Below are 24,314 nucleotides of genomic sequence, written 5' to 3' on the forward strand. Positions count from 1 at the left end.
GAATCCTATTCAACACGAAAATGAACCTTTATTTTGAAATTCATCAAGTGAAAAGTTCATTTCCACAAACATGGCGGCTCCCGTCAACAACAGCTCTGGCTGCTGGAGAGTCCCGGAGGTTTACAAACATCACGAACAGCGGAGAGTGTGCATTTCTCGACCAAAATATAGGGAAGGAAGAAAAGCCAAAGCAGTTAAGGTAAGAAGACGCTTCTGTTTAGAAATATTTGACCAAAAGAGCGTATCTTAAGGTGGGAGACACCCCCTGCTACGTGGGAACGCCACTTACAGTGTAGTTAAAAAACATCTGCTCCCGGATTTTATGGACTCCAGTGAACCACAGTGAGAGCCTTGACCACATCTAGATGATAAATATAACCACTATTCGCAGTTTTCACATGAGCATTTTTCCATCAGTGTACCGCAGTCAAGTGTTGCATTATTTGCAGGTTTACACCATAAATTTAGAGAGTCGTTACCTGATGGTCCAAGGAGTCCCAGCGATTGGGGTTATGACTGAGTTGATTCAGCTGTGTGCCCTTTATGGAGCTGTGGAGGAGTACAGGCCCCTGGACGAGTATCCTGCCGAGGAGTTCACAGAGGTCTACCTCGTAAAGTTCCAAAAACTCACAAGTGCCAGGTACAAGATGTAACTTAGACTGTTCATTCTGCCTAACTTGCAAAGTCTGAAGGACCTTCTGAATAATTTGGTTTTGTTTCAGAGCAGCAAAGCGATGCATGGATGAGAAAAGTTTCTATGGTGGTGTGCTGCATGTGTGCTACGTCCCCGAATACGAGACTGTGGAAGACACCAGACTCAAGCTGCAGGACCGGAGGAGCTATGTCATCCGGGCTGCTCAGAAGAGAGGTATAATTTTATATCTATAGGTTATATTTTGCCTCACAAAAATGACCACTCCAATGAGAAACATCTTAGTTCATCATTAGTCCAAGCAAACCATTTCCACCATTTCCCTTTTGCGCTTTTATTTTAATTTGACTCGGATCTTTTTGAATGATGGGGATTTTTAAACTTTTTTTCTGTCTCATTTTATTATTGCAAAGTGAGAGAAAGGGAACAGAAAGAGGACACACAAGAGGAGCCTTCTTCATCAGAAACAACTACCATGTCAGATGACAACATCCTCACACACAAACAGACCTCTGGAAATGACAATACAAGGGAGACTTCAAACGTCAGCCACTATTTAGGCTTTCCTCCACTGCCATTACCTCCCCAAGAACATCATTACCATAGGCCTAAAAGTCAACATTTACCGACAGAGGATAAAATGGGGACTTTACACAATACCTGTGCTGGCACATTCGAGCAGCGAGAAGGGAGTTCAAGGAGCAAACAGACCTTATCGAGCAGACAGGCAGCACATCAGGCTGCGGCAGTCAGATTTCTTCCTCGGACCACACACTTGGAGAAACGGAAACGCAAAATGGAAGAGGCTGAGGAGCCCTCCAGTACTGTTTCTGGGCAGAATGAGCCTTTGATTGGACCAAAACTACCAGAACCATCCAAACTGGAAATGGAGGATGAGTCACTGAACACAACTGTCAGCCTGATCAGGACCACAATGAAGCAGGTACATGTGATTATATTGTTTTGGTTGTAGTTAAGGACAAAATAATATTTTCACTATGATCTAAATCAGTTAAACCAGTTTCATCGTCTCTCCTAGGTGACATCGAGTCCAGACATCAAACCAGTGGAGAAGAAGGTCAAACCACGCCGTCGGATTTGATAGAGCAGGATGTTTTATTATTATTTTTTTTATTAAACAAATTTTGCATCACAGCACCATCTGCCATTAAGGTTAATATTAAAGATGTTTAGGCTGGGTATGGAGTTATGTGATTTGTTTATTGTTCCATTTGTTCCTGAAATACGCGTCCCTCAAACATCTCGATTCTCTGAAAAAATAAGAAAAGCAGACTGTAAGATTGAGAATTTTTGATGGGGAAATTTAAAGAGCTTAGAAGCTTCTCATTACAGATTACCCTGAAGTCAGGAAGGCAGGTTCCAAAAGCTTCCAGCAATAGGTTTTCATCTTTCACAGCCTTTTCAAAATCTTCAAAAGACAATTTGCCATCATGGTCATAGTCCTGTGGGAGGAAGCACCGTTGGCAGAGCTGGTAAACTATTTACAGACCTAAGAATTTTTTAAATAGTGTTTTGGGTTTGTTTTTTGTTTTTAAATCATGTGTAAACAGTTATATCTGTGCAGCAAACAGCTCACCATCTTCTTCAGTATGATCTCCACCAGGTCTTTGATTCCTTCGTCAGGGTCCTCCTCATTGGGTTGTCTGATGAGCCTGCCCTTCAGCATATGAAGCATCTCCTCTCTAGAGATGGCGTTGTCACCATTCAGGTCGTACACAGTGAAGCAGTCTGAGCCAAGCCAAACACAGGGATTTTTTTTAGGTAGATAAAGCTACATATGTGAAGGTGTGAGAGTGAGCTTAAGCAAAAAAAAGTAAGATTGAGAAGTTACATTTTATTTTTTCATCCAAGGTCCCCCGAAGAAAGACAGACAGTCCGTCGATCCACTCTTTCATGCTGACAACGCTGTCGTTGTCTTTGTCAAAGGTCCTGAAGACTGAATGACAGCCAGTTACACTCACAACATGTCTTGGATTTAATTATAGATTTCAATTGTTCGTACTGAAGAAATTGCTCATTCCCAACTCTGTATTCCTGGACAAGCGTACTGAAGGATTTAATTTAATCATTCTGAAAGAGGTGGTGCAAGTGAGAATTCTGGGTTGTGCCAAATTGGAGAGTACTTACAGGGTGATAGTGATGATTTGGAGATTTTGCTTACTTCACCATTTTATTGACATTTTACTATTTCAAAAAACAATCTTGGCTCTGTTTGAATTTGATGGCACCAACATATCTCAAGACAGCTGAGAGGGCAACAGTAGGGTGCAAAACTAAGTGGTACTAAAAAAAAAAAAAAAACGATGGAGGAAGATTTTGCAACTTTAGGTTAATTGGCAGAAGGTCACTGACATGAATGGATTTTTTTTTTAAGCATCTTGGAGAAGCAGAGTTCCTCAAAAGTAAAGATGGGCCGAGGTTTGCCAATCTACAAAAAACTGCATCTACAGTTTGTGCAAATTCAAAATGATCAAATTTACATTTTACAGAACGTCTCACCTTTTTTTGGGGGGGGGGGGAATGGGTTTATAAATAATATAATTATAAATAACTGTAAACTGAATACCTCTACCCGTCATCCTGTCGTCAGTCAGTCCAAAGATGCTGTGGAGTGTGCTTATGAACTTCCCTCGGTCCAGACCGTGCACAGCTCTGCCAGAGTTGTTCTGCTCCGCCATAAGCACGTTAAACTCTCGGATAAGGCACTCAACCTCTTTTTTACTGACTATAAACAGAAACATAAAACAATGGCGTACACTTCATCTGCTCTAACAATACTTAGACGGCAGTGTGTATTTTCATACCTGCTAAGTAAAACAATGAACCGTAAAGCTTAGCATGGACTGCACTAAACTACCGCTATGACAAAGCTGGCTTAGTTTATCCCGGGTTTATTGATTTGAGAAGTAACTGTCATACTCACAGTGCTCCACTTGTTTCGAAATGTTTTCAGCGAGCGTCTGTGTCGTCCTTTTGTTCATAGCAGATATTTTTGACATTTTCGATGAGGCCAAACTCAGCTACAGTCCACTCACAGCGAGGTTGATGTACTGTCGCCATGGCTACCGCGAAACGTTCAGGGTCGCGTGTGTTTAAGAACCTCGACGTTTCACTACCGGTGGAAACACCGTAACTACACATCATTTTCTACTTGAATTTTTAGTGCAGTAACACAAACGAAAATATGCCCCAACACTGACTGTCCTGTATCTGTTCCACTAGAATGACAATGAACCGCTGGCTGACCAAAAACCCATTGTTTTTCTTTCTTTCTTTAGGGCTATTTATTGTCCTTCAGGTCAACACGTTCATTTATATACTGAACAGGTACACATGAAACATGTTAAAATAGTTTTTTAACCCATCATCAGACCAAAATCACACATCAGAAAGAGGGCGGCTATATACTGTTTATGTTTATTATACAGTTTTGGGAAAAGAAATGTTTACTTTTAGTCACTTCAGGAACCTAATTAAAGCTTTGCTAAAATTTATATTTACCATCTAAGGTATCTTGGTGTTTGAGAAAAAGAAAAGAAAATGTGGGTGTTATGGAAGAATAGTGCAATAGTAATAGTCAGATTCATCAAAGCTACTAGTCCAAATATATATATTTCATATATGCAATCCGAATTAAGTAAAATTTAAATGCATATATTTTGAGATATATGCATTTAAATTTTACTTAATTCGTTAAATCATTCATTTAACGTATTATAGCCCAATCTTCTTTTAAAAATGACTTTCTCATATAAAATGTACTTGTTTTTCCAGATTGTAGCATGCTTGCAAGGCATTTTCCAATATAGAGCACCCCATTCCTGATGGGGTTTTTTTTTTGGGGGTCACATTTAAGTTTGAGACAAAGCAGCAAGGCAGCTAGAGATGATTGTTTGATGGTCATTGGATGAGTCGTTAATGTGTTCTTGGAGTAATTTTGGAGGGCCGGCCACTCCTGGCAAGATTTAACATTGTTTTCTCAGTTTGTTGATAATGGCTGGAGTCCCAAAGCACTAGAAATGGCTTTGTTGCCCTTTCCAGTCTGACAGATGTCAGCGACTTTGTTTCCCTGCAGTTTCTTTAGAGGCATGATGTGTTACTTTTTGAAAACTTTTAATCCACTTCACTTTGTCTGATAGGTTCTATTACTATGTCATTTCTTGATTCAACAGGTCTGTGATGTGGTTAAAGTGAATTCGTGATTTAACTGGGGGGAACTTTTTCCCTTGAATAGATGAAATCATTTAAAAACTGCATTTTTTTATTTACTTCAATTTACTTTTATCTTTGTCTAATTTATTAAAATTTGTTCTGAAACTGAAACATGCAAGTGTAATAAATATGCAAAAAACTAAGACATCACAAAGGTGCAAATGCTTTTTCAAAGCACTGTATATCTGATGATTTAAAGGGCAATTTTGAGGGTCTAATGCAAATAGATACATAACAGATATGTAAGGAGAGTACATCCACCATCAGCCCCCACAAAATAAAAGTGCACAGTCACTTTTTAGTTTTTCAAGGATAATGCAACACCGTGGACCTGCTAGAGTTAGAAGTAATTTTCAACTGATGTCTCTCGGCTAGATATCATATTAGACATGAAAAATGAGTCAAGGAGAAAACAAGGACAACCTGTAATTTCTCATGACAAAAAGTTTACAGGAGCAGATTATTAATACATTATTTTAAGCAGACAGTGTTGTGAAGCAGATATAAAACAGACTGCAGTTCTCAGAAAGAAACCTCAATGGTGAATATCTGCAGGGCACACAAAATTAGAATTACATAACTATCTAAGGCAATAATAAAAAGTAATAAACTAGTAAATCTAATTAAATAAAGACAGAATGACCTACATTTAAAAATTCACCACAAGAGCTTAGTGTTTCAGGGGAAACTATGAAACCAATAACATTTGATTCTTACAGTGTCTTGCAGACATTTTTTCAACAATTAATATTGCCTTCAAACAGCCTCGTTATACCAATAATACTGGACTTCCAGTATCTGGTGTCAACAAGAAAGGTGCAACTTAAGGAAAACCTGCGATGAGATGCAGAAATCACAAACGTTAAGACACAAAACACAGACACTGTTATTCCAGCTTGAAAAAGTATTGTAAATATTGCCATCTGCTGGACACAAGTTATGAAACATGATTCATGTAGTAAATTCTTTCTTGTCTCTTGGTGAAAAATATAAAGAAGAATAGCTGATGTGAAAAATAACATTTATTTTTAGGGAAACATGGAAACAGGCCCTTTTCTTCTCTCTTCTTTGCCTGTGACCTTAGTCGTCACTGCGCCCCCTGTCATTTGCTCAGTGTGTCGAGAATTTGTATACAGTCTGACCACAAGGTGGTAGTCAGCTATTCAGTCAAAAGAGATTAGCTGAGTGAATTCAGCTGCAAGGACTTTCCAAATTATTTACAATAACGATACCTAAAAAAGATACAATTATCTGAATGAGGAGAATTTCTCACAGTGAAAGTCATCAGGCCTGCCTTTTCTTAATTGTCTGAAAGGGCTGAGACTGAGTTTGAAATAAAAGGAAAGACCTCCCACCCCCTTCTTACTTCATTTAATATCACAGAGAAGTCACTAAACCAGGGCACTGATGACTCAACACTTAGATTTGTACTTCATAAACTACACTGAATAACAAAAAAGTGCCTCTTTGCCAGATTAGAGCCAGACTGAACCAATCCAATCCACTCCATTAAGGCAAAATATTATACCACTGCTTACACCTCCCTGTGTGTTTCTGTGCCATGTACAGTATATAGTATGAACATATGAAAAACACCTGTGTGTTTAAATGTGCATCACTGTGACAGAGAGGTAAATGTTCTGATGTGAAGATGGCTTCCCTTCAGTCCGACCATAATAGCAACGTGCATACGAATAATTCCGTTTGAGTGCAGGATACGTCTGAGTCACTCAGACCGCTGGGTGAGGTTAGTTCTGATCGGTAGCGTTGCGTCAATCCAGTGGTTTGGGTTCTCAATCATGGACATCCACACAGTGACTTCCTCTTCTGTGGAATCCATCCAGCTGACGACCTCACCGTAACTCTGACCTGGAATTACAGAAAACCCACATGTGTGGTCATTATTTATGTTGTGGACTTTACCCCAGCTGTTTTTCTCAAAGAGGTCATGGAAACAAAAACATGTAAACACTCCCTGCATATCCATGCACATACACTCCATTTGAAGAAGGAAAAAGGTTTAACCAACAGACTAAAATTCTGCATACAGCCATTGAGAAATCGTGACTACAGCCTCCAAGCTAAAATTGACAGCAACAAACAGCCTCAGCAGTCAACAGGAGTCTGCTCTGCCCTTTGAAGAACACAACTTTGCTCAAAATCTGTCTGTAACAAAAAAAATCCTTCAAAGCTGTTACTTCCCACCACTCTCTGACATCATCTTCCTCGCAGTGAGACATAATGGAGCTGATGCTCTGCCTGCAATTTGATCTTGAGTGCTTCCCACTCCATATAAAGCACTGTAACACAATCTATGAGCAAAAAAACACCATCAGTATTAAGGATAAGTACTTGAGGGAAACTAAACTGTTTTCTTTATGTCACTAGACACACCTGCTAAATCTGTCTTGCAGTCTATGTGGTAGATTTCAAAAGCAACCAAGCAGACGAGGATTTTGTAACATCACTAACAGAGACGCGGCATTACCAGCGAGGTGACCTCGCTTCGATGACACGACCATATGAAATGCCTGACATGCCAGCAGGCATTAGTTCAGTGTGCATTTCACTCTAAGGTTGTCTCAACTATCAGCACTTTAGAAAAAAATTAGACGGGTTTTCAAGACACGGTCGACAAAGCCTACTATTGAAATATGAGACAAGTGCTACAATTGCATTAATGTTCCAGCCCCGAACACAGGAAGTGCCTTCCTCCTGCAAACCTGTGAAGTATCACAGCACCCACGAGACACCATTTGAAAAGCTTAGCACAAAGACAAGGAGATCCTGTCAGAGCCTCCAGTCAACTACAGAGACAAACAACAGACAGGGAGACAAGAGGAAACAATGCAGTCCCTAATCACTCGTGGCTCTTAGATAGTATTACAGGTAAGGATGTATCATGCAGAGATATCTTACCATTTTTCACTGTTTTTCACTAGTTATAAAAAATAGCCAGCAAAACACGGAGAAAAATTATTGAAAAAGCTTTTAGAATCACCTTTGTTTATAGTCACTCTATAGTCACTTCTACCCAATTCTTATAATATTCAAATGGTCATATTAGAGCTTAGTACTCAGAAAAATAAGCTACTGAGCTGTAATTTATGTGTAACAGTAACCACAATCTATTCAAAAAACACAAATTATTTAAATATGTGACCTTATTACAATGCTGCATTACTTCTCTGTATTCTCAGAGGTCAATTTTTCCTTCCATATCACCTCTTCCTCTATAACCTTAAATAGTTAGGGTCTTTTTAAATGTGACTTTCAGTTAAACTATTAAAATGTGCAATATAGATGATCTAACCAGTTCCACAGCTCAGACGGATGCCCCCGAGGACATGAGTCTTTAACCCTTCGCGTTGCCACACCGTCAGCTCAGCACAAGCCTCTCTCAAGTCGCTGGTATGGAAGCCGTCGTATACCATGGTGTGGTTGTAGGTAGGACTGATGGAGTGCTTCACCACCCGGGTCTTCTGACCACTTTGACGACTTGCATCTGGGAGTATGTAGCTTGTGGGGTGTGGAGCAAGTAAATTAGTGGGATTATTTACAGCCTCAAATTACAGGCATACGTAAATAATTCAATATTCATGAAATGCTATCACAAAGTTTTGCCCATTAGGGAAAAAAAAAGAAAAAAATCCAAAAAACATACATGATTTCAATTTGGCCAACCTTCCTTTCAAGGTTATCTCCTTATGCACCTCTGGACCACTTCCACTGTGACTGCTAGTTTCCAAACTGCTCCACAGGACTCCCATTCTGACCACCTGACCATGTGAATCTGCTATTTTTCCTAAGGTAATTTTACCATAATGTGCTTTTGATAGAAACCACCTTGTTACCATGCTTGTCTGAACATTTTTGGCCATGCCAACAAATCCTTGCTCACCACCAGCCTCACTTGCAACTTGCACATCTATCCACTTCTCCAAAATGAAAGTTTGCCACTTAGTTTTGGAGGATATGCAGTGTATAATCACAAGTTCAGAGTGCATCTATGAAAAGTAGAGTGAAAAAATATATAGTTTTTAGGAAATGTTTTGTAGCCATGTTGGAAGCACTGCAGAGGTGCACAACGACATGACCCTGAAGGGGAGATTGACCACATTTGAATCATGTATTGTGAAAATCCCCATGAAAATACGGGGAACTCTGTAATTACTGATAAGAATGCAACATGACATGTAATGTGCTGCTTGTATGTAATGCCAGAGTACATAACTGATGACAAAATATCAGGAAGTGTGGTGCAGAGCTGACGCACCTTCTAACAAAGGAGTCTACAGCACCTCCTTTGTTGGACAGGAGACCCTGAGCCTCTCGAAGCCAGATGTGAACCTCTCCGGTCAGAGGCAAACCGCCACCTTAACACACACCGAATGCATGAGATTTGGGTGATTGTGGTACATAGATATAACATGCATCCGTGTTGTATTAAGGTATTTTCCTCACCTTCATATCCTTCTGGGATGTATTTAATAGAGAACATGATGTTCCCACGACTGCTAATGGAGTCTGGGCTCAGATAAACCTGTGACAGAGCATACATAAAATAAAAAAAGATGAAGTCAGAGGAAATGACAGTATGAAAAAGAAGGAAAAAAGGAAGGAGGAGAAGTGTGGAAGCAGAGAAAGATTAAGGTTACATAAAACCTAGTTGAAATTCACAGCATGTCTTCCTCTCCCTTCAGCTCTCCCAGACACAAGAGACACCTCCCCACATTCTGTCTCCAACAAAGCTGCCGTAACTGCTGCTACAAAGACACCCAGATACTAAACAAATGTAGATGCAGGCACAACAGTGGGCTGGTAAATATTTATCTGGCACCATTCAAACACAAACACACACACTAATTTGTGCAACTACAAGAGTGTGTGTTTGCATGCCACTCGTTGATGCCAGGTCCTTCCTACCCGTGGCTGCAAGTCCTGCCACAGAGGCTGTGTGCAGGTCCAATCCCAGAGCGCCAGAGTCACCTCCACCTCCCCGAGAAATACGTTCCTCCCCAGGGGCTCGGCATGCCACACAGAGAGGTTCAGGGTCCGACTCCGCAGCTCCCCGATCCGCACCTTATACTGAAATAACATACATCATGAGAGTGTTTTTGTTATTTAGGTAACTTTATGTTAAATGCTGGTGGGGGATTTCTGTGATTGACACTTTATGTAACATAACAGAGAGTCTCACTCTGAGTGTCTGATCATAAACTGGGTTTAGGGTCTTCTTCTTCACTGAAGTTTTCTTCTTACTGTGATTTGACTTGTCCGGCAAGAGGTAGGTTTTTACATATCTGTGAAAAACACACATCCGTTGTTAGACTGGTTCCGTATGGGTCCGGATATCGTTGATTGAATATCTACTTTCACATGCACGCAAACATGCAGTCACTTACGGGTCAGACCGGTTCTTGCGTGCTGCAGCAATGTCCTCACAACGATACACTTTGACCTGCAGCTCCTCCCTCTGGCTGTTGTAAGCCAATGAGTACTGGATACGGCCCCTCACCTCCACCACTCCGAAGTCCCCCGAGCTGAACAGACTCATCATGCTACCGCTGAGCTATAACACACACGCAAAGGAAAGATCAGCTCCTACGTCATTGTCCTGAGCTGAGTCATCTTGCGTCGCCAAATAGGCAATTAATCAAATGTGTGTGCGTGCATGCAAGTATGCTGTGCGTGTGTATGTGCATGTACCACGTAGCCAGAATGAAGACTGTTGGTGGAGCTGCTAATTCTCAGAGAAGGATCCGTCTCTGTCAGGCTGCTCAGCGAGTCAGTGTCCCCATTACGGTTGTCAATCAAGTCTTCCTAAACACACACACACAGATACAGACACACACTCACAGTTCTTATGCAGCGTTATAATTAGACACAAAACATCTGTCATATACTTTTAGTATACTTTGAAGGAGTTTTTAATGGGCAAAAGTGGCATCCCAACCACCCACACACACACACACACACACACACACACGCACGCACATGCACACACACTCAATACACCATAATAATGTCTCATTTACAAAAGTACCCAGAGCCATAATTTACCACTCAGTAGAAGCCCCTCTGGCTGCAATAACAGATTTCAGTCTTCTTGGATAACTCTGTGCTGGCTTCACACATCTAGATTATTTCTAATATTATTTTTTAGAAGATTCCTTCAAACTCATCAGACCGGATTGAGAAAGCATCCATCAACCCCTTTGCTGCCTTCTCCGTGCAGATCTCATTTTACCTTGAACAATCCAGACTGCCAGAAAACACTCCAGAGTAATACTGATTCACTGATATGCTGAAAGGTGATGTGTTTATCCCCATGTCAGGTTGCTTCTTTACTGACCTCTCTGTCTTTGATTGTATTCAGCCTTCCCTCAGCTTTGTCCAGCTGACAAACAACCCAAAGAGTTTTCCATCTTCAGACTTTATCCTTTACTCTGTGCTCCATGAATAGTAGCTAAATTCTTGTCTCATTGGACCAGAGAATCTTTTTCCTCCTGCTCTCGAAGACTTTTCATTGCTGTTTGATAACTACAAGCGAGCTTCCTTCTTCTTTCTGGGGACACTGAAAGCTTTGCAAATGGGTTTTCTCTATGCCCTTGCCCTTTATCCCTCTCCAGAGTTTTATCACAGGGATATAGAGGATTCATTGGGCTTCATGGCTTGATCTTTGTCCTGACATGCAGAGTGGATTGTGAGATCTTTACACAGACAACAAAGGTGTGTGCTTTTCTAAACCATGTTCAGTCAATTGAACTTCCTGCTTGTATAAGCCAGGTAAGTTCAGAACATCCACTCTGCTGCTCTATAGGTAATCAGTGGGGGAGTGGGCTGTTTTAAGTCTCATCTATAAATTGAGTCATGGGTCAGTCGGACTATCCTCCACACCTCACCTCATCAATCTGAACCATGGTCTGAGTAACCCTCATCACTCAGGCCACTCACATATGGACTCTATACTCAGACCAAGTCTTTTGCACTACTAAGCAAGCACTTCCCTTGTTTTGCATATATTCCTCTTGATTGTATATATTTGCTCTGTTTGTTATCTTTTCCTGCTGTCTTACCATTTATATTTTATTCCTGCACTGTTGCCATGGAGGACCCATAATTTCGTTGTAGATGTACAATGACAAAAAGGACTATTCTCTTCTCATCACCTCAATCTCTTTCAGCTCCAACTTTCAAAGATGCAGGCTAGGTAGTTTGTTCCTTGCAGCTTTGTTTGATAATTTAGTTTATTCACTGTGTAACTAGTTTAGGGATGAAAGCTCTGGGTCATATATAATAGTGCAAAAATGTCTCCTCGTTTCTTGTTTGTTGCTAGAAAAATTGGAAATAGGTGCAGGAACTAAACGAAACATACAAACATGCTTGGAAAAAAAGTATAGAAGGGAAAAACAGTGTTAATACAATTCTAATAACGTTAGAAGTCAATATTTCGTATGATCACCTTTATTCTTCAGCGCAGTCTGAACTCTCTTAGACAAGCTTTCTTGTCTTATCAAGTAATCTTGCGGAATAGTTCTCCAGGCTTCCTAAAGGACGTCCACAGCTCTTCTTTGGATGTTGGCTGCCTTTTGTTCTGTTCTCTATCACAGTACTTCAATAATGTTGATGTCCCTGTCTGGGGAGGCCACTCCATGACTGATAGCTTCCCATTGTTTGTTTTTCTATCCTTGTATGCTGCTACTGCATTAGCAGCGTGTTTGAGATAATTATTATGCTGAAAAATGAAACTGTTACCAATCAGTTGCTTTAAAGATGGTATTAAATAGGGGATCAAAATCTGATGGTACTTTTATGTGCTCATAATTCAATCAACTTTGCCAAAATCTCCAACACCACTAGCTGCCATACAGCCCCAAACCATGACAAATGCTCCACTGTTTTTTACAGATTTAAATGACAAATTTCACATTTGAATTCATCACTCTATCAGACCTGTTGCCACTGATTTTCAGTTCAACACTTGAGCTTTTTCTCCCCGTTTCCCTTCCTTAAGAATGGCTACTTGACAGCCACCTCCCTACTAAGACCATTTGTGATGAGGCTTCAGTGAACAGAAAACAGATCAACTGAAGGGTCAGATTATTTATTTATTTGTTGCTAAATAGTCTGTATGTAAGCATGTAGATTAATCACTTGTTCATCCATTGAATTAGGTGCAGTTATTCATCCAAAAACTAACCAAGAAAACTATCCTCTGAAAATGGTCAGACTGATAAAAAATGACTGAAAAAGCACCCAAAGAAAAACTTTGAAAGACCTTCAGAAAGCCTTGAGAACTAGTGCTCAAAACAACTTAAAAAAAACTACAAGAAAGTATGACTTCTTGGAAGCAAAATATAAAGAAATGAAAGGTGGTTCAAGACTTTTGCAGAGTACTGCCGTTTTGCTAAGTTTGCTGATAAAACTGATTCTCTATATGCTGCACGAGTTTAGCTGAGTTCCTCTTTTCCTTTGCTTGCGACTGTAACACAGCCTCCTGAGAACCAAAGCAATGAGTCTGAAATTTTAATAAATGAGACATTTTGATTTATCGAGTAAAAACGGATTGTAAGTGATGACTGATTTCATCAATTTATAATTAAATATACAACAAAAAATGCACAACTTTCTGGAGCCACTGTATGAAAATGATCGTTGGAGTACTGCATCAGCTATGTTTATTGGATTTATACACTGAAAAAATGACAAATATTGACTCAGTGTCTTTGAATAGGAGGTACAATAAAGACAAATTCAACAGTGTTTGCCAAAACCATTAGTCATGGTAATCTGTGGGTGTGTGGTATAATCACCTCAGGTTCCTCCGAGTGGCCGTTACTTCTGGTTTCACATTCTGTGAGCACAACAGTGAGTTAATAACTTTACTGAGGGATGGCTAGAGAGGCACAGACACAGCGGGGGAGGAATTTAATACCTTTGGATGATGAGGAGCTGTTACTGTGCTGGAGACCCTGTAAATTATTCGTATTTACATGATTATTAGGGCACATTTTCAAGAATGGAAAAAGGGGAAGAAGAATGCATGCACCAACCTGTGACACGGGTCCATCTACTGTGGATGTGGGTACCGGCTTCAAACTCTGAGTCCTGAAAACAAATATTGGGAGATGTAGCAGCAGATAAATGTTACAATCAGTCCGTTTTGTCTCACAGTCATCCCCACAAACCCATCAGTCTCTTCCTGGTTGCTGTCCTTCACACTTCCTTCAGTCTCGAGTAAAGTGTTGTTGTTGTCCTCTCGCTCTATGTTGAAAAGTCCATTCAGAGGCACATCTGTCAGCAATCACAGACAGTGATCACAGACAGACAGAAAACAGTCCTGTTGATCGCTGACAGTTGTACTACATGAACTGAAAACTGACCTCTGCTCTTTGTCTTCCTGTGGCGGATGGTGGCGTGGACCAGGTCGCAGCCCGAAGTCCAGTTGCGATGGCGTTTGCTACACTCCTCGCTGAACCATGCCCCTGACAGGAAGCGCAGAAGGGTTGAGTTTGTCTCGCTCTGCTCGAGGGTTCTGCTTCATCAACAGAGAGAATCTCTTTGTAACACCTGATATTCAAAGCAGTGATTAAAAAAAGTTTTTTTCTAAATTGCCATCCATGCAAGTCAATTAAATTAAAAGTTAAGGCAAAAAAAATGATAAAAGCATGTGACGAAGGTTAAGGAAATAATTATAATTAATCACCAACTGTGTCTTACTTGACCTGAACACTAAAGGGAGATTTTGCACCAGCACCAAAGAAAGTAATATATGCCTGAGGCCTGATCCCACCCATACGGTTACAAACATCTGAAGAGATTAGCACACATAGTATCAGTCAGACTTTAATAAATAGTCACCTCTGACCTTACACGTCCTTCATCACGGCGACGTAACTCCAAGTCACGCTGTACAACCTGCAGGATGGAGGTCTGCTCCTCCTCCGTCAGGTGGCTCAAGTCAAGTGAGGAGTCTCCCTGCTTTCCTTCCATGCCTAAGACAAAAGTGTGTTTGACTATTATCATTACACAAATAGTACAGTACAGTCAACAGTACAGTCTTACTGCTTTCATTAGACATTGAGAACATAACATGAATGTGCAATATGTCAGGTTCATTATAATACATTTAAAATCTACTGTTCTACAAAAACTTTTTTTGTTTCTTTTTCTTCATTTCAGTGCATTGAAAACATTTTTTCTAGCCTTTCCGGATTTTTTTTCCTTATTACCTCTTAACAGTAACGAAGGTTTGTCTGGTTAAAGTCATTTGAAAAAGAAAGTTCACATTCCTATAAAAAACTAAGTACATGTTGCTGTTCCCATTGGAATTAAGAAGGTAATCAGCAGCCAGGTCCTGCTAATCAAATGCACTTCATTTATGATTATCAGTAAGTGTGAGTGCCTCTTTAAAAGCACAAGTTTGGGAAGTTTGCTGCTCTTTACTTCTATGCTAACACAATGCCACGTTCTTCACAGGAGTGGATGTCCCATCAAATTAAGTTCAAGGTCAGTCCATGTAATGCTCAGAGAAACTGCAGAAAACCCAAGAGCTACAGCCACAGTTAGCATGTTAAATGTTAAATTCATGACAGTGTCAAACAGGACATATCCTCTTATCTCTAAGAAGAATGTGGCAGCACAAGACCTCTGAAACAATGTCCTTTAAAGAGACAACGCCAAAGTGTTTAGCCACGATGCACAGCAATACTGTCACGCCCTAGCAAACTTTGCGTGTGTGTCCTGTTTTCCTTTCCTTCTGACTTCAGCAGCCACCCATTTCTTCTGAGGAGCTGGTGCATAGCTGGCTCCACTCAGCAATTAACCACCAAACAGCATAAAAGCTGGTGAAGGCCTACTTAGTCACTCAGAGTGAGTGCTGTGGTGAGCTTAGGTGTGGGGTTTGAGGTACCAGTTGTTTCCCCCCAGCTGCAAATTACTGGTTGGAGGTGTGCCTTGACAGAGCATTTAGTGGTGTGTTTGAGCTACCAGTGAGTAGCTGCTGACATTAGCACTGTTTTTCTTTGGTTTGTTAATGATTTCCTTTCTTTTCAGCGTGTTTTAGTTTGTTGATATATTTGTTTGATTGATATAGTAGTGTAGCCATCTCTTTGAATTAAGTCCTTTTTAATAAAAGTTTTTTCGTCTTTTCTTTTTCTCCTGGACTTACTATTGTTACTCCTCATCCCCTTAGCCCTTTTGGGGGACATGACAACCAAACGCCTCATACTAGCTGTCAGCAGGTGGTGAAGTGGGGGGATGTTTTGGGTGTGGTTTTCAGCCACAGGACCTGGGCACCTCACAGTCATTGAGCCTACCATGAGCCCTTCTGTATAACCAAAATATTCTAGTGTCAAATGTAGCAAATCTACAGCAGAACAACTGAAAATGAAATGAATCGAGGTGATGCAATGGCCCAGTCAAAGTCTAGACCTTAACCTGATTGAAATGTTGTGGCGACACAGCTGTGCATCAAAGAGAGCCTGCAAACCACAATGAGCTGAAGCAATGCTGATGATATTGTGTAAGAAGACTGGCCCGAATTCATCCACATATGTTGACCCTTTGTGGGGGAATAAGTCACACAGAAAATAATTACCTCAAGTTAATACTGCTAAAGGTGGTTCTACAAGTGGTTTAATCATAGGGTGTACTCTTTTTTTTTTTTTTAAAGGACTGAGCAGAGTCCTGTAAACTTTTTTTTCTCACATATAATAAATCTGTTTCTTTTTTTCTTTAAATCACCTGAAGCCAGCTCACTGGTATCTTTCAGGATGCAGTACTCTTTGAAGCTTTGATACATGCTGTTCCAGGTGAGCCTTTCCTGTCTGCTTCAATGACTTTCACTCCTTCCTACTTTAAGTACTCTACTGTAGACAGCCTAAAAAACTACATTTAAAAAGATTAATAACAACCTTCTACTGAATTCACTTTCAGCTAATGTAAGGCCGAGATGGATGATCTAACCTTCTGCACCACCATGTAATAACTGTTAATGAGTTTTCATGTCTAGGCTAGTTACTTTAGAGAAGTTAACGCATGCGCGTCAGGAACGTGTTCGCCTGTCAACGGGTAGGTTAGAAAACGCCACGCACAGAGTGCTCAGTTTTCACAAAACACACCGAGTAATATTAATAACAACGTTGTTGTTCTTATCAATTTTTCCTCCATAAAGCACTCCTTTGGTGTTTTTTATTGTTATATAGGTTTAAACCTCTAAAAGTGACTGAACACTTGTTTTTAAAACTGCTAATAGGTTTAATTATTTAGGCTTATTTATTTACGCGAAGTGCCCTTTAGGGGGAAAAGAAATAGGCCAGTGCACTTCTTCTCATTACGAATCTACCGCGAGAGAGGAAACACCTGTCGCAACTTTTCCCTTTAAAGATTAAAGATTAAACTCTGTCCTCTCCTTTCTATTAGAAACACACAGAAAGAAACACAAGAAAGAAAAACCGGGTTACCTTATTTGACAGCTTCCACTGGTTCCATCGGGGGGGAAAAGTTCTCAGGAAAAGTTTTTCTCAGTGCGATGTGTTTGTCTGTGTACGTCGACGCTTGTGTGCTGAGTAAACGGAGTGAACACGCCCTCCAGAATTAGTCCGCACAGGCGCTGCTCTCAGCTGTGAAGGGGTGTGTGTGTGTGTGTGTGTGTGTGTGCTGATACTGTGTATTTGTCTGACTGTGTGATATGACTCACACGGATGTTTTACCAAACTGCAGGGTGGAGGTGGGATGTATCTTGTAGCTGTCCACACCTGCTAAGCACACACACTCTTGCCTACCTTGCCTTACTGTGCACAAACATGCACACAGATATCGAGCCTTCTGCCTGTTTTGAGGAGGAACACAGACCCATACGTGTAACCAGACTCAGTTTAAATTTGGTAAGGTGTTGGACTTCCCTTTCCCTCAGTGGAACTGCATTGTGTGAGTGTGTGCAAGGCAGAGGGGGGAGGGGAGGGGAGGATGAAAGAGAGAAAAAGGCCCAGTTCTGTCCTTTGTCACTAAACTTGGACGACAGCCACAGTCTCCTCAGTTGGGGAAAGCTTTTTTGTGTGGACTTATTCAAGCCTGTATAGGTCCTGGCTCAGACAGAGACCAAAGGATCCAACCAGCCATCACTCTGCTCCCCTAAAGAGTCCCATCAGTGCTCTGTTAGTGCCAAATACTGGGGTCCATACTGACACCCAGATATGGTACATGCACAGGTGATTTTTATTAACAGGTCCTTGGTATTAAGCAGATCATAGTTCAGTTCCTCTGCCCAGTTCTATTTTATTTATATAGTGCTAAATCACAACAACAGTCACCTCAAGCTGCTTCATATTGAATGTGAAAACCCAAACAATCACATGACCCTTGTGAGCACATGGTAACAGTGGGAAGGAAATAAATCCCTTTTAACAGGAAGAAACCTCCAGCGGAACCAGGCTCAGGGAGGGGCAGACATCTGCAGTGACCAGCTGGAGGTTATGAGGGGAGGACATGGAGAATATAATGATTAATAACTAATGATTAAATGCAAAGTGGTGTTAAGGTGAGTGAATAAGAAACACTGAGTGCATCATAGGAAGTCCTCAGCAGCCTAGACCTAACTAAGGGAGGATTCAGGGTCACCCGATCCAACCTTAATTATATGCTTTATCAAAAAGGGACGTTTTAAGCCTGATTTAAAAAATATAGGGGCTGTCTGTGCCCTGAATCCAAACTGTGAGCTGGTTCTACAGAAGAGGGGCCTGAAGCTGCAGGCTCTGCCTCCTGTTCTACCTTTAAGTACTCAGGAACCACAAGTTGTGTTTGCATATTTAAATGCAAGAAAGCAAAGACATACCAAACACACTGAGAGACACCTGTTCTCATTCCTAGTTTATTCAGAAAATCCAGTGTCATCACAAAAAAATCAAACAGGTCATATTAATGAGTTTAACCAACATTAGTATTATTTAAACAGGATCAAGTCTATGTCACCTGTTTTATAACAGCAATCAAATGGTTCAAACTTTATTATAAATCTGAGAAATCAAGTCAGAGTTCTTCTCCATGAATACAACTTTGATTTTTTTTTTTTTTTTTAAGATAGAAATTGTCTGCACTACTTAGAGTAAGAGCATCCAAATAAAAGTAATGCACCACTAGAGTCATTACTGGAGGTTTTTATGAAGATTGAAATCCTGACTCTGATATTAGGGCTCAGGTTTTAGGTTATGGTGTGTCTTTCTCAGTGGTTCACAGGTTGTCATCACAGTTGTTATCTCTAACACTTCTTTTCCATCAGTGAGGTGCAGGTTTCCGAGCTGTAGCTTATTTTTTTTCCCCACTAAAATAAGACTGGCAGTAGCAGGCCACCATAAAACAGCCGACCCCAAAGCTGGAAGCAGTGATGTCAGTGGCTATACAAGCTGCTCCCTGCATCAGCAGCAGCACCAACACTCACTGCAACTTAAAGGAAAGAGGTATAACAGCCTGTGAGTGGACTTTAGGACCTTGGTTACTATATTTATATTATATTAATCAATAATTTCATACATTACAGGTTAACATTTGGTTATTTTTTGTTTCAAAAAAACTCTAGAAAGTTATCAAAATGCATATGAACAGAAATCTACTCATAGACAATGGATAAAATGTTTGTTGTGACCTTTTCTAAACTACAGCCTACATTTAATAACATAACTGCACCACACTATTTATAACAGTATAAACACCTAAATTACTGTATATTAAGATGTAAGGTGAATTATATGATCACAAAGCAGTTGCATAAAATTCTGCAGAAATCAAAGTCTTGCTTGACCGTGCATCTAACACACTGATCGTGAACTGTAAATACTGCAGTGAGCTCATGCACAGACACTTGTTACACAATGCAGTATTTTGGGAATATGTCCTCTTACAAACACACCCGTCCCCCAGGGGGTACACACAGGGACCAGACCAAAAAAACGACAGGGGGAAAAAGGGAGAGGGAAAAAAATCTTGTCGTCATAACCAGATGAGTCACCGTTCTGCTGTCCTTCTCTGCACCGTCTGCTTGTCCGTCATTTATCTTGTCTTCACTGTGGCTGCTCTCTGCATGAAGACAGACAGAAGAGTGTGTATAGACAGATGGGAAGTGTGTGTGATCAGAATCAAAACAACACAGGCAGAGATGCTGAAGGTGAACCGTTCGCGCTGTGCATCGTGTGTTGTTGACGATTCCTGCCACCAGAGGCTGCTGTTGCACTTAACACGTTTCGCACAAACGTGTGAGATTCTGAGTTCTCCAACACCTCCGCGCATAAACTCACATGGGGTCGTAGCTGCTCTGCTCTTTGGATTTGAGGAAGCGCATGGCGAAGAAGCCGCCTGCCTGCAGACACAGCACGAGTATGATGCCGCCTATGAAGCTGGACATGTCGAACTTGGCCTGGGAGAACTCGGGGGAGGAGTTGGTGTTGCTGTCATCACCTTGAGGGAAAGGACACAGAATTCACTGGTTGTTTTTAATATATATTTATAAAGTGCTAACAGGGTTTTTAGCGGGCGGAGATGACTGGATTGCCTTTAGGGAATCTTTTAGTCAGCTGTTATGGGACTAGGAGATGACGTCTGAAGCAGAGTTGATTCAGTTTACCTGAAACGGTTTCACCACCTCCCGCAGCGACACTCTCTACAACTGGGGAATGAATTATGTAACAGGGTTATGAAGATGGCAGAAAAACACTTGATTTCACCACCACCACCCCCCCCCCACCCCCCATTATGTTCATTTTTTTTAATACCTGTGCACAATTCAGACACTCTGGTCCAGCTACAGTTCATGCCGTTGTCTGCCGAATCCCCTTCATCGGTCACACACATGCCTGTATCATTGCCTGAGGGAGACAGACCCTGGCATCACTCAATAATTCAGTGATCTTGTACAAACCAGAGGAGCTAGTGTTACAGCAGCATCGATGATTGAATTACTATCAGAGGTCACGTGTGTGTGTGTGTGTGCACATGTGTGTCACCATTTGGACAAAGCCTCCAGACACAGCCTGTCAGGTTGAGCATGGAATCGCCGACACACAGGTCACATGACTCGGCCTGAGAACAATCTGTAGGAGGGACAACACTGGCAGTTAATTAGCAGTGTCAATCAAAACCCAGCTGGCTGGCCAGTGCCCATTTATTCTCCCACAGAAAGACTGAAGCAGCTTCATTATTATATGATATCCTGTTAGTTTGGACAGTATCTCAGAATGCAGAAGTTTATGATGACAAAAAAAGATAATTGCTTCCTGTTAAACTCTCTTATTTGTGCTGCTTCTCAGTGTGTTAGCAATAATAGACAAGAAGTCATCTTACCAGTAAATAAGAAGTGAGACATTAATGAAGAAAGACAACAAATTAAAGCAGACTGCACGAAAATAGACAGCAGATGGCAAGCTTAGAAAGACACACAAACAGGTTCAGAGCAAAATATACTGAAATGGACACGCTGTAAGAAAATAAAACATATGGATAGACCCATACCTGGCTGTAGATACACAGAAGGGATCACTGCTAGAAGCAGCAGAGTGGAGGAGAGAACAGTAAATGCCACCAGCTGCATCCTGACTGCCACAGACACCTGCGAGCGACACCTGGAAACGTTGGCACTTAAAAGTGAGTTGATTTTAAAAACTAAAAAAAGGCTTTGAATTGAAGTCTCCTCAGCTTGTCCTCGAAAGGGTTTCTGGAGGTGATGATAACCAGGACACAATGACAGATAGGAGTGAGGAGATCTGTGTAACATGAGCACCACTAAACTTGGTTCCCTGGCAACCAACTGGCCCACCTCAAGCCACCTGAAATGCATGCCAGTTGGAACGGACTGACACCTGTTTACCTAAGCAAGCGGTGAACGCATACACACACCTTCATTCATACATATGTCCTTATGAAGCCTATAAATTAAAGAAGGACTGGGAATAAACTGAGCTAAATTGGTGTTCATTTTGATGTTACCTGCACTTAAACGCATGACAAGGTTCTTTGTTTTCCCTGTTGGAACACTGGATTTAGTGATGTGGTTGCCTGCCTTGTTAAATTTTCTAAAATCCATGTTGTGAGGACCCTGAATGTCTACGCTTCAGTTAAACAGATGCTGATATTTTACAGCATGAAAAGGGTGATCATCAAAGTCACTAGCAGTCAGCTTCATCGGAACCAAATGCCATGTGATGCCCATGAAGATATCAAGAATAAAATAGCTGAAAAATGCTGTTGACCTTTTAAACCTGAGGTTTATGTTGCTCTTGTAGCTAAAATTCAAGTAGAGGAAGGTTTAATAGACCTTGATCTAGATCTAACAAAAGCTAATAAGGCCTTCATATCCCTTTAAAGATTTCCAACAGGCGTCTGCTTAAAAAGTACATTGGTTTTTTATCTAATATGTACTCATGTTTTTACCTCGGTGATGAAATTAAGATTTTTTTTAAACTTTTTTATTGTATACCTTTTAAGCATCACCACCCTTCTTTTGATAGAATATGTTTCTTGTGCTTTATGTGTGCAAATAAATATAAAATATCCCAGATAAATGCAAAGAAAGAAACAAAAAAAACCCCCATTGTAACACTCTGTGACACTAGCCTACATCGAGATGTTCGTAGTAATGTTACTCTTAATGTGTGATTAGTTGTAAAAGCGGAAGAGGTTACAGTTAAATTGCACATTCCTATTGGAAAAGCTGGATCTGGATGTAAAGGACCAGACGTGAGTATTGAGCATTATTGTTTGAAACTACAGTTAAGTCCATATGGGATTTTGGACAATGACACATTTTCTGTTTGTCTACAAATCACGGAAGTATGTTTTGTTTTTTAATCCAACAATCCAGATGTAAATGAGGGGCAGACTTTGAGCTTTACTTCAAGTGGTTTAACAAAAGTATTGCATGATATAAGCAGTTTCAAGAGCAATTGAGCAATGTTTCCTGGTTATTCCATGACAAATCAAGCTGGTGAGAGACCTGGAGTTGATTCCAAGTGGTGAACTCTGTAGATTTTCAGCAGAACTCTCAACATGAGGTCCAAAGAGACATAGATTTAGGTGATGGAGGTAAGGCTGAAAAACCAAATAGTCCTGTTAGAGAAATAGCAAAATCCTTATAGGACAGGACAAATCAACAACTGACCTTCTCAGCTACGCAAAAAGGCCTGAAAAGCAACAAAAAACATCTGATTAAGAAAAGCCCTTCACATCATCTAAACAAGGCACAGAGAATCTGTCCACGATGCCCAGGTGTTCTAGACTTCAGACTGCTTCATGTTTGTTAAACCATTTGATGTAAAGCTCAGACTCTGCATCTGAATCACATCCTGGTTGTTTGATTTTAAAGTGACTGTGTTGATGTACAGAAAGGCAACATTACAAAAAAATTGCGTCATGTTCCAAAAACCTGTGGCGCATTGGGTGAGCTCGGAGTATAAAGGTGCTCAGGTCTCGCTATTTATGCTCCACAACGTGCAGCTGGGCAAATGCATCAGCACAAAATGCACAAGTGCTTCCGACCTTTTAAATTGTCGCTTTGTGATGCAGATGCACTGAGTCACAGCCCCCAATCAGGCCGCAGGAAAAAAAAACGTGCCGAGTCCAGGATCACGACAAAACTTTGCAGCTTTACGCAATGATCGCCACCTCCTCCACTCACACCGACGTGGCTCCTTTAACTCCCACATCTCATATGCTCTGGCACCCATTGTCTGGGTAGATCTTTCTTCAGAGTAGCTCGTATGTGTTAGGAAGCAAAGAAAAAACACACACAAAGGGATATTCCGCAATCCTGTTCCACACGATTTCCTCCTCCGCTGTGGGCAAGCAATCCACAACACCGGCCACAGACTAGTTTCCACTCCACGGAGCACTGCTAGTATTAGAAAACATATAAATGACATAAAGGACTGGACACACGCACACACAAATAATCTAAAGCTATTAAGTGTTTTACATTAATGTAAAGCACAGTTAATATTTTAACAAAATAGTTTAATGCTGTGTAAAAAGGAGTGGGCAACATGAGCAGAGCAGCCGTGATTCTGCAGAAATTTGTAGAAGCTGCTTAATACCGGCGACATTTACGAAGGTGACAAGTGTTGCGCCTCAACTCAGCTCGGTGACGTAGGAGGGGTGTATCGACAGGAAGCGTGTCCTAATATGGCTCGAACAAGACGAGATTCCCCCAGTTAGCTCAGCGCCGTGCGCCACCACGCAGACAGCTGTTGATTCCAGCCTGTAGCGTCCTACGCTTCGTGTCAAACCGGGGGAAGCCACCAATCCCCTGCTGCTGTATTACTGTAGGGCAGGTGGGGGAGTGTGTTTCTGTGAAGCGTTACTAAAAATCAAAAAGACAAGACAAATACGGTGGATAACAAGCAAAATGTACGATTGATTCCTGTCTTTGCTGGATTGTAGGAAA

At 41.0% G+C, this 24,314-nt stretch overlaps 4 protein-coding genes across 7 annotated transcripts; 1 reads left to right on the plus strand and 3 right to left on the minus strand.

Moving 5' to 3' along the window:
- Positions 1-35: 35 nt before the first annotated feature.
- rbm48 (RNA binding motif protein 48) lies at positions 36-1,875 on the plus strand. The gene is made up of 5 exons (XM_031729198.2): positions 36-199; positions 450-640; positions 723-868; positions 1,066-1,595; positions 1,692-1,875. The coding sequence occupies exons 1-5, from the start codon at positions 71-73 to the stop codon at positions 1,752-1,754; spliced, it is 1,059 nt and encodes a 352-aa protein (XP_031585058.1). The 5' UTR covers positions 36-70; the 3' UTR covers positions 1,755-1,875.
- On the minus strand, positions 1,750-3,750 carry efcab1 (EF-hand calcium binding domain 1). Its single transcript, XM_031729291.2, has 6 exons — positions 3,597-3,750; positions 3,240-3,398; positions 2,505-2,609; positions 2,250-2,401; positions 2,011-2,115; positions 1,750-1,923 (listed from the first exon to the last, which is right to left on the minus strand). The coding sequence occupies exons 1-6, from the start codon at positions 3,670-3,672 to the stop codon at positions 1,873-1,875; spliced, it is 648 nt and encodes a 215-aa protein (XP_031585151.1). The 5' UTR covers positions 3,673-3,750; the 3' UTR covers positions 1,750-1,872.
- Positions 3,751-5,293: 1,543 nt separating this feature from the next.
- Positions 5,294-17,554, minus strand: LOC116312022 (synaptotagmin-like protein 1). Of its 3 annotated transcripts, none has more exons than XM_031729294.2 (15): positions 17,353-17,554; positions 14,757-14,883; positions 14,272-14,426; positions 14,077-14,152; positions 13,942-13,996; positions 13,824-13,860; positions 13,702-13,742; positions 10,595-10,708; positions 10,291-10,457; positions 10,086-10,188; positions 9,812-9,973; positions 9,350-9,428; positions 9,162-9,261; positions 8,199-8,404; positions 5,294-6,754 (listed from the first exon to the last, which is right to left on the minus strand). In XM_031729294.2, the coding sequence occupies exons 2-15, from the start codon at positions 14,879-14,881 to the stop codon at positions 6,612-6,614; spliced, it is 1,563 nt and encodes a 520-aa protein (XP_031585154.1). In that variant the 5' UTR covers positions 14,882-14,883; positions 17,353-17,554; the 3' UTR covers positions 5,294-6,611. The 3 variants fall into 3 exon arrangements, with proteins under 3 accessions (XP_031585154.1, XP_031585152.1, XP_031585153.1); XM_031729292.2 differs by having other exon boundaries at positions 14,077-14,182; positions 17,353-17,550; XM_031729293.2 differs by having other exon boundaries at positions 14,077-14,182; positions 14,272-14,423; positions 17,353-17,546.
- Positions 17,555-18,780: 1,226 nt separating this feature from the next.
- cd164l2 (CD164 sialomucin-like 2) lies at positions 18,781-21,668 on the minus strand. Of its 2 annotated transcripts, XM_031729186.2 has the most exons (6): positions 21,389-21,668; positions 20,884-20,970; positions 20,653-20,745; positions 20,505-20,546; positions 20,179-20,338; positions 18,781-19,960 (listed from the first exon to the last, which is right to left on the minus strand). In XM_031729186.2, exons 1-6 carry the CDS (start codon positions 21,648-21,650, stop codon positions 19,945-19,947), a joined length of 660 nt encoding a protein of 219 aa, XP_031585046.2. In that variant the 5' UTR covers positions 21,651-21,668; the 3' UTR covers positions 18,781-19,944. The 2 variants fall into 2 exon arrangements, with proteins under 2 accessions (XP_031585046.2, XP_031585047.2); XM_031729187.2 differs by lacking the exon at positions 20,505-20,546.
- Between the last annotated feature and the right edge of the window lie 2,646 nt (positions 21,669-24,314).

The sequence above is a fragment of the Oreochromis aureus genome, linkage group 22 (genome assembly GCF_013358895.1).
Source record: "Oreochromis aureus strain Israel breed Guangdong linkage group 22, ZZ_aureus, whole genome shotgun sequence".
In the NCBI taxonomy this organism is placed as follows: Eukaryota; Metazoa; Chordata; class Actinopteri; order Cichliformes; family Cichlidae; genus Oreochromis; species Oreochromis aureus.

Excerpts from the sequence above, each read along its gene's own strand:
- rbm48 (XM_031729198.2), top strand. The coding sequence starts at position 71 with ATGGCGGCTCCCGTCAACAACAGCTCTGGCTGCTGGAGAGTCCCGGAG. Across the intron at positions 200-449 it reads GAAAAGCCAAAGCAGTTAAG|GTTTACACCATAAATTTAGA; the intron begins GTAAGAAGACGC and ends CATTATTTGCAG. Across the intron at positions 1,596-1,691 it reads TCAGGACCACAATGAAGCAG|GTGACATCGAGTCCAGACAT; the intron begins GTACATGTGATT and ends CGTCTCTCCTAG.
- efcab1 (XM_031729291.2), bottom strand. The coding sequence starts at position 3,672 with ATGTCAAAAATATCTGCTATGAACAAAAGGACGACACAGACGCTCGCT. Across the intron at positions 2,402-2,504 it reads CTTGGATGAAAAAATAAAAT|ACTGCTTCACTGTGTACGAC; the intron begins GTAACTTCTCAA and ends GGCTTGGCTCAG. Across the intron at positions 2,116-2,249 it reads AGATCATACTGAAGAAGATG|GACTATGACCATGATGGCAA; the intron begins GTGAGCTGTTTG and ends TTCCTCCCACAG.
- LOC116312022 (XM_031729292.2), bottom strand. The coding sequence starts at position 14,881 with ATGGAAGGAAAGCAGGGAGACTCCTCACTTGACTTGAGCCACCTGACG. Across the intron at positions 9,429-9,811 it reads GGCAGGACTTGCAGCCACGG|GTTTATCTGAGCCCAGACTC; the intron begins GTAGGAAGGACC and ends GCTCTGTCACAG. Across the intron at positions 9,262-9,349 it reads CATCCCAGAAGGATATGAAG|GTGGCGGTTTGCCTCTGACC; the intron begins GTGAGGAAAATA and ends GTGTGTGTTAAG.
- cd164l2 (XM_031729186.2), bottom strand. The coding sequence starts at position 21,650 with ATGTTACACAGATCTCCTCACTCCTATCTGTCATTGTGTCCTGGTTAT. Across the intron at positions 20,971-21,388 it reads TTCTGTGTATCTACAGCCAG|ATTGTTCTCAGGCCGAGTCA; the intron begins GTATGGGTCTAT and ends TCCCTCCTACAG. Across the intron at positions 20,547-20,652 it reads AGTGTCTGAATTGTGCACAG|TTGTAGAGAGTGTCGCTGCG; the intron begins GTATTAAAAAAA and ends TTCATTCCCCAG.